At 37.4% G+C, this 9,446-nt stretch overlaps 1 protein-coding gene across 1 annotated transcript; it reads right to left on the bottom strand.

Moving 5' to 3' along the window:
- Nucleotides 1-924: 924 nt before the first annotated feature.
- On the bottom strand, nucleotides 925-7,327 carry CFAP161 (cilia and flagella associated protein 161). Its single transcript, XM_026060688.1, has 7 exons — nucleotides 7,265-7,327; nucleotides 7,006-7,098; nucleotides 6,576-6,814; nucleotides 5,196-5,280; nucleotides 3,348-3,506; nucleotides 2,100-2,173; nucleotides 925-1,135 (listed from the first exon to the last, which is right to left on the bottom strand). The coding sequence occupies exons 1-7, from the start codon at nucleotides 7,325-7,327 to the stop codon at nucleotides 925-927; spliced, it is 924 nt and encodes a 307-aa protein (XP_025916473.1).
- Between the last annotated feature and the right edge of the window lie 2,119 nt (nucleotides 7,328-9,446).

Raw genomic sequence — 9,446 nt, forward strand, 5'->3', positions numbered from 1 at the left:
ACTATTCCCATGCTTGGGCCATTTATAATAATTTTCTTTCCTGTGGATTCTCTGGTCTCTAACTAGGTATGAACATGGACTACAATCTTTTCCTTATTGGACTTACAGGGTCTCTCATTCCTCTTCTACCTCGGCATGTATTTTCATGAAACTTGTAGGAGCTTTGTTTTCTTTGAGAATTCTACCTTGCTGTCAAACTTGGTTGAAACTATTATGGATTGAAAAATTCTGAGGGTGGGAGGCAAACGGAGCATGGTTATGCAAGCTTTGTGACTATGGAAAAGGTTGTCAAAAGTTCTTAGTCTACATCACCWTGGTCAAGTGTATGGAGTACTTAGCACTTAAAAGTTTAGAACACATGGACAAAGGTAAAGAAACTCAATTTATACCTTTATTTTAATTCTCATGAATCTGAAGCCAATTTTGAAATATTGAGACCTCACTTGTGATTTTTTAATTGGTAACATTGTGCTAGATATATCATGGAGCAAGCTCAACAACCARCGTTCTCTCAGATGACCTATAAATGTCAAAGTATCCCATGACAGCTGGCATGATTCTGCTTTTTAGTGTACACTCATGCTTTTAAAAAAGGAGATATGGGTTTAGTTTTGGAAGAATTGGCTAAATACCTCTGAAGGCCAGTAATTTATTGCAAATATATTAGATTTACTGGATTCTGACATCTTTTGGCATCAGTGAACGTGAGAAAGGGAAAATGAGCCCTTCTTGATTCATGGATTTTTGAGATTGTGCATGATTCATCTAATTTTATTAGACAATTTCTGCCCACTATACAACCCTAATGAGTTAATGAGATTATGTTATATTACTAAGGGTAGACTTTCATTTCTGTTTTTAAAATAAACATCTCTAGAATTAAACAGAAAAAACAGGAATCAATCTCATCAACCTTTGTAGGTTCTAAYCTGAGATTTTTATATTCTGTGTCTCTTCATGAAACTCATTCTTCTCTCTGATCCCCCCTGAGAGAGGGTCGGGTCTATCAATCATAGTACTTTCCTCATCACTGGGATTTCCTGTAACTATTACCCAGTAATTCTTATCTTCTTCAGCTTTATGGGAGTTCAGATAGGTGTGACAAACTACTTCATATTCCATCCCAAAATAAGATCTGTAAAGTCAAAAAAAGAAAAGGGGAGGGGGGAGAATGAATATACACAAAAATTCAGCAAGTCTGCATTATCTGCAAGTCACTCAAGGTTTTCTCATGCTTGTTTTTCTCCATGCTTTGTTCAGAGACATCACCATGCACTTTCAAATATCAGACCCTTAACAGAAACACTCACAACGACATCCCACTTTATTTCTTATTAAGAATTTAGAAATTTGAAATCAAAGGAAATGCTGCCTTTCTAGATCCAAAGCCAAAGAAGCCCTATTGGCATAAGGCACTGATACACTGACTCAGTATGTGCAAGTTGAATAGATTCTATGCATCCTTTTAGGTCACTACTCTTTCTGACTGAGGAAAATTGTGCCTACTTAACCATTTCAACTTTAATCTACCAGACCTTGTTTCAGCCTCAAATACCTGATACAAATTCTCAATGGAATCTTGCTCAGAATTTAATGGGAAGCAATTGGTATATTCCATAACAATGCTTAGTCAACTCTAATTCAACGTGTGTATATTAACTTGAATTGTTGGTATAACTTTAGTTTATTGTGAGATTCATGTGGACAAAAGCAGCATACAGTTTTGTGCACTATGTTTTTATTTAGTTCTCTTACTCATTACACTTCTTAGCATCCTATTTTGTCTTCAAGAAATAATTTTAATTGCTCAAGATATTCAAAGAGAGAATGATCAAGAAAACAGGGAAGGCTGGAAACATGATGTGACATGAATTATAAAGAAAAAATATGAATGAAACCGAGCTGATTATCTGCATGATCAAGATGGCACACACTACAGTCCGATAATAAAATGGGGGAAAGGAAAATGTGCATTCTGCCTTCTTTTTCATTTCCTCAGTGTGTGCCTAAAGCAACCATCTTGTTTCTTAGAGTAATTCTTGATGTATTGAGYTGGCACATCATTATGCACATCCCCATCCATTATAAATTATTCTTACCGTATCCAAAAGTTCCTTGGAACAGCCAAGCTCCGATTAGTATGGCAATGAGTAATAATAATGTTAGAGTTTGCCTGGGGGGGAAAAAAAACAAACAAGAAAAGCTATGTGACAGACATTAAGTGCAATGTTAACTATTTTTACTCAAATTAAATGCTTTTATTTACTACATAATAATATTTACTACATAATCAGCAGCCTTAATGTAAGTCTGCACTCCTCTTTATTGCTCTGAGACTGCTGTGCATTGATAGTGTGGTATTTTACATCTTTTCGGTTCTCAACAAAACTGTCCTAACAGCTCAGACTAGGAAATGCTTAGCCCTCTGATCAGACACGTTCTCCTGTCCAATGCATTCCATTCTACTCCCTTGTGCTGGGCACTAGAAGGAGSGGAGAAAAAAAATAAAAAAATAAAATCAATCAAGCAGTGAAGAGTCTTTCCAGTGGCCTGTGCCATCAAGGTTGTTTCTCTTACACAGGATATTTGCCAGATGAGAGATCCAGATGGTTTTGTGACACAGTCTAGAACTTTATATTTTACAAATTTACAATTTTTAAGTATAACAGAATTAATCTTTAGTAACCCCATTTACTACCACTGTGAACAAAAAATATTGTCTTTGACAACTACCTAATTTTGAATGTGTATATTAGCTGGTTCATTTATATGAGTCACAATTCAAGGTTGTAGAGGAACAGTTATAACTGTGATATTTTGCTATGCACACAGCACTACAGAGAGCCTAGCAGCAATGTAGAACAGGAAAATACTACATCTGTTTAATGTATTTACAAAAGGTTAAAAAAAACCCACCACATTTGAAAAAGCAGCCACTTATTCCAGTGCCTTGATTTTTTTAAGAGTTTTAAATTTAATTTAAAGAAGTCTTAAGCAATCACAGTGCCTATCAGTGCAAATGAAATTCTGAGTGCTCAGAAGTCCTGAAATTCATATTCCAGGTGCTGYATCCTCAAAACATGTGACGTCCAAAGTAAATGTCCACCTTTGAAAATTCTGGTCAGAAAAACTGAGCATCAATGGCAAAATGAGCACCAGAACCCAACAGGTGTATATCCAGATTCCCTATTTAAACAGATTATTCCTTCACTCTCCTCCTTCCTAAAATTACAATTCAGATTTTACATAGAGAAAGATGTGAATAAAATGGACACAAGTTTCCTTTAAAGAGTCAGTCTGTGGTTTTAATTAAATCCTCATAACATTTTCTAGTTTTAATTTCTTACAGGAACTGGAAATCCTTCATATTCAAGACGCAGCTGTGGATCCAGGAATGCTGCATGCCAGCGAGTCAAATAGGAAAGTTCATCTGTCAAAAATACTTGCTGAAGGTAAGATTTTTTAGCGAATCTCAGAAATGATTTATGGTCACTTGCTAGATATAACTGTAAACAGAAACATTAAGGAAAGTATAAGTATAAAYAATATAGGTGATTAAAAAAATTTCAGCACAAAAAATTGTCTCTTTGCTTGTGAAAAATCAATCTGTCGAAATCAAGTTATACATTCAAAAATTCTAACTTAGATTTCATATGGTTGATAAACTCATGAAGTAGCTTTTCCTCAAACTAAGCCAGTGAATCCTAATTTATAATTGAATTTACATTCCAAAGATTTGCTCTCATCAAAGTAGCTGATGAGAGGGAAAATTTTATCATACTTGTGGTGATTTATTCCAAGTGCGTACACAACATGCAATATCTTCTTTTCTTCTAACTTATGAAGAGAAACAAAGTTAACATTTAACAGAAATCTGCTACCTCTGAACGATAAAATAAGATGTTATTTCATACAGAGAATATAGCTTTTTCTTCACAAGAAATGACATCTTGTCATTTTGGATTCATTTAAAGTTTTAAAAATCTCTCTTCCTGTAATGACGGATTTTTTTAGTGTTTGATGAGATATTTTTAATTTCCTTTCTTTTTTTCTTTTCTTTTTTCTTTTTTTTTTTTCCTTCAATCTCCCTTTTCCCATCATTTTGCTGATAGCCCTCTTGGCTTGTACACCTGATCTTAGGGAAGTTGCATAAACTTTCTAAATAGGTTTTGCTTATCATGAAAGGTCAGGACAAAAATCCCCACTGCTTTAAGCTATTTAATGATAAGACAGGATTATGATTTGGATGTATGTTTATCTTGAATAGAGACAACTAAATAAAGGAACAATGCACAAAAAATAGTTTTTATCATTTTAAGGTGCTTGTGCCTTGTTATGCTACCAAGAATAAGGCAGCTTTTGTATGTTAGATACACGGGTAATATAATATACATATTTTACAAGCATTCGTAATGCAGTTGAATATATGTAAATAAATGAAAATAACAGTATGTAAATAAGGAATATATAGCAGGAGGGAAGGGTGGCCAAGGCTATAAAAAGTGAAATTCAGTATTTTAGACTAAAGGGCAAAATACATTAAATAGTTTTCAAATTGTTTTCTATAAGGGAATTCCCAACGGGAATTTATAACATTAAAGAATGGTATAAAAAGGGAAGTTAAACTGGGCCAAATACCTGGCCTTCAGCCACTTCATTTATTATCACTTCTCTTCCTCATTTTTGTCTCCCTCGGTTACTCTTTCTTCCCTATCTTTCCTCACGTTTACTTCTTCATACTGTTTCTTCAGTGAGGAGGATGAACTACATTAAGATCAATATTAGGATCTGTTTTCAAACAGATTACATCTGTTTTCAAAATCCAGGGCAGAGACCAACAAAGCATGTTTGAAGTCTTTTTTAGCAGGTTTCTGAGTTAAGATCACTTTCATTCAGCCCCTTTCTATTAGGGGCTGATGAGTTAAAAGCAGAAGGCCTAGCAGCACTAAGAAATTCTTCTTTGTTGCAGGTTTATAGCATTAACGTTATTACCATCAAGAGGGGGAAAAAGAAAAAAAAAAAGCTTTTTCAGCGAAGCTGCCACAGCATTACCCCAGAATAATTTTAAGTATGATCCTGAATCTGTTCTGTGAAGTTAAGATGTTGAACCACCATAGAAATGGTTAGATAAATGGTAACTCAATGCATCCCCTCAGTATATGTTACCATTTACATTTACAACTTTATTGACTTACCATTTTATCAGAAAACCCCCCTGTTGCCCCAAGACCAAATTTTTGCCCAAATCTAACGGGTTCACCCATTGCACCTCCATCAACACTGTTAGAATAAAAAAAAGAAAAAAAGAGAAATTCAAATATATCACTTTACAGATCATTTTTGTGTCTAGGTCTATAATTAGGTCTTGTGACACCACTTCGTATTAAGTTTACTTTTTAAAATAGATAAAGTATGTTAACTGAAAAGATGTTTCATAGGTAACTTACCGGTTAAAATGTTTAACAAAATAGAAATTCAGATGTATTGATTACTTTTTAAGATGCATTCATTAACATACAGGCTGGAAAAATAACATCCAATGGAAAATTGTTTGGAATTCAGCACTGAGTCACCCTGAAAAAACATACTTAATACATGCATCTGAAAAATCACAGACTAAAAGGAGAACAGTGATTCCCTGTAACTTAATGTATGTTGTTATTAATATATGTAATGGATATTTAGTAATTTGGTTCCTTACATGAACRTGAATGCTGGTACATGCCTACTTCCAGAATGATTTCTGCATTTTATATTAAAGAATCACCAAATTATGTGCCAGTCTGCTCTGGGTATATTCAGAGTCAAAACCTGTGTAGCTGAGGAATTGTGTAGTCAATGAGAGACTTCATGGCATTTTGGCTGCAGTTCTACAAAGCCTAAATTGTGCTCTTGGCATCAAAATTCTTTATTAGGGCTAACTCAGTGTTTTGCTGAATCAGGGTCAGCTTGTACTCTTCAGCACTGTTATTATTGTTAAATATATGCATTCACGTAGAGCTTTCTGTCATTGAGCAAGACCCTGTTATTCTGGTTTTGCTACCCAAACAGCTGGAATTAAAGGTGTCTTTCAGAGAGATATGCTGTTTGGTTTTTTAGGACAGCAGAAGCACTGTACACTCCATGTACAGCAAAAGCAATGATACCAATTTTTGTTTCAGAGTCCTTATTTGCAGGAGTCAAACATATTTAAATATTTAAGGAATTATGGGAACTACATATTTAAGGAATATTTAAGTAGTCCTCATATCTAAGTGATATTTGGACATGTTTTGTTTCTACAGCTGAAATATAACTGTATTAAAAACAGCCGCAGAGCTTACCAAAAGATACAGTGAACTGTATTCTGCTTTCACACCAGCTCTGTACTGATGTCATTGCAACTTCCTTGGAGTTACGCACAGTAATATGCAGAAGAGAACCAGGCTTAATGCATAACTCGGGTTAAAGAATCGGTCTTCAACAGATTAATCTCACTCAAAATCTTTTGTATATTAGCAAACTCCATATTTCTCAAAATAAGGTATTGAAATCTAACATAATAATTAAGCACAACTCCAAATAAGGTACCAAACCTTAAGATACAAAAAGTATTTCGACCAACAGGGTCCATGGTTTTGACTGCACTAACTCCACAGGGAGCTTGCAGAGATTCAGCCGAGAACATGGCGATCTCATCGAGATCAACGGCCAGTGCCAGCTTGCCGCACACTCCGGGGTAATTCTCCATCGAGGATTTCTTGTTATCGGGGCTCAGAAGCATCACAGTGTCCCCAAAATGCACAAATCCATCCTTAGGCAGGGACAGCTTCACCTAATTTAAAATATACGTAATTTCATATAGAATTATTTGAATATATCTATTAATATAGAATTATTTGAACTTTGAATCAGAAGTAGCTGAGTATATAAAATGCTAAACCACAGCGTTGGTGATGCATAAAGAACACCAATAAACCGCTGTGCAGCCACACCGAACTGTCAGCAGCTTCTTTATGAAGTTACCTTCCTTAAGAGATTATCTTGAAGTTTCCTGGACTTCTGTATTAAAAGTTCTCCGCGCTCCCTCCTTCGCCGAAAGTCCTCCAGGAGCTCCTGCTCGCGGACGAGAGGGGGTAGACGTGTTAGCCAGCGCCGGCAAGGTCAGGTTTGCCCTGAGTTCAGACACCGAGGGGAAGGGCCGTGAGGGGGGCGGGAGGGGAGGAAAGGGGAGACTCGGCTCGGATCGCCTCGGCTGCCCAGGCCGGCCGGGGCCGGCGCCCACCTCCGCCAGCGCCGCGTCCTCGCTCCAGTTGCCGACGCGCACCCCGGGGCTGTAGGCGGCCATCGCCGCGGGCCCCACGCGCCGAGGCCGCCCAGAGTTGACCGTCGCCACGGAGACCGCTCTAGCTGGCGATTGGACGCTGCCGCTGCAGCGCCCACCAATGAGCATGGCCCAACCATGGCGCCCGCCGCGCGCCCCGAGGGCGGGGGAGGGCGGCGGGCGCCATGGCCTGCTCGGCAGTGTTGCGAGGGGAAAACGGCAATAAGTGTCGAAACACGCTCAGAAAAGCGACCGCCCCCCTCCCGGCGTGGGGTTACTAGGCCCAGGGCGGCTGGAAGGCACACGGGCAGGCAGGAGCAAGCTGCCTAGATTTGCAGCCTCTGGGGAGCGCCTGCCAAAGTGGCGACTAGCAGAGACAGGCCACTGCGAGTAAATAAATAGATAAATCCCACATTCGCTTGGGCTGGCTTGTATTTTTGCCTGGTCTGACAGAAGCTGAAGGCAGGAGGTGGCGGGAGGCATGTGGGGGCCTGTCACCCCCTCGCCTTGGTCTGGGGGTTGTTGATCAGCCACCTGAAGGCCGGCATTGTGGTAGGTGCAGATGAGCACCACACCACAGCGCTTGTGATACTCTCTCCGTTGTGAGGTGGTATAATTGCACAAAAGGAAGATGCTGAACTTCAAGAATTTGAGTCAAAATGTGCTGACTTTAAATCCAGTGTTCTTTAATCGTGAATGAATGGTAGGACTGATTTAAGTAGTCTTAGGGTGAGGCTTTACGTCGAGGAGGTGCATGAACTTAACGTTTCAAATGAGTTCATGATAGTAACGCTACAATATTGGTAAATAGGGTGAATATGTGAGGGGAATGCTTTGATTACAAATATTTTAGTTAGTGATTATTTTAGTTTTGAAGTTTGACAAGATAGGCTAAGTGAATATGCTATACATTTACTTTTTAGATAGTCTAAGCCAGTGATTTTCAATGATSGTGTAGATCCTTGTACAGAACATTTAATCCCTTTATCTTGTTTATCTTGTAAGCTTAATATCGTAAGCAGGTTTCGCAAGCTGGACAATTTAAAAGCTTAAAATGTTTTTTATATGAGCAGTTGGGCAACATGTTATCATCAGCTAGAGTTTTGACAACAATCTGACATGAAAGCTGGCTGTTTTGTTTTTATGCCAAAAGTTATTACGCAAAAAGCTATTCAGCATAACCCAAAGCCTTAGAAGACAAAATAAAATCCATTTTTGTTCAGATAGCTCCACTCTGTGGCCAGTTCAGGTAAATGAAATTTTCCTGTGTTAGAAGAGATGCTGAAGTCTGAGCATCCCATTTCTCAATTGTTTAATATAAATAGGCCGGAAACGCCATTTATCTTGCCCCAATACCAAAAGCCAGCAAATTTTGAAAGTATCAGGTGTGATTTGAAGTCTGAAGTGTTTGCATTCAACGAGCTTTAATTAATTTTCTATGTTACTAGTACTTTCTACTTAGCACTTAAACCAGCCAGATAAACAACTTAAACTAACTCATGCTCATGTTTTTCAAAGAACTACAGATTTAATTAGGTTGACTTGTTAATACTTTGTAATACTTTATATGCTTGTATGCAAATGCTAATGTGGATTTATCACACTTTGGTTACAACTGCATAATATATTAGAGCTTTAAAGATTTACTTATCTGAATATGCACTTTCTAAGTAGTTTCAAATCTTCTTGATTTTTTTATTTCAAAATGAAGCCACTTTTTAATAAATATTCACTAACAAATCATCGTTATAAAAGTATATGTTATCCTGGGCCATATTATTAAGAAGAACACATGCACCCTGTATATGTAGCTAATATGTAGAATATGCAGTATTCTTCCATAGTTTTTGGAGCCTGCTGCACTGTCTTTTGGATCACTCTGTACTTAGTTACTTATATATTCTGATGCAAATATTACATATAAAGAAGTGTTTATACCCAAGATTTATTTATTTACAGAAATTTCCCCATGCATCTCCTAGTAGGACTATGCAGTGACTATCCTTGTCACTTGGAAGGCTTTCATTTCATTTTCATTTTGCATAGTAGCCCCTGAACAAACAAAAACAAAAGCTTTTTATAGATATGTGTTTGTAAATGCATATTTATATCTTTATTGCAGAAATTATTACAGGCATATTCA

Source organism: Apteryx rowi, unplaced genomic scaffold (genome assembly GCF_003343035.1).
Source record: "Apteryx rowi isolate R43461 unplaced genomic scaffold, aptRow1 scaffold_17, whole genome shotgun sequence".
NCBI lineage: Eukaryota > Metazoa > Chordata > Aves > Apterygiformes > Apterygidae > Apteryx > Apteryx rowi.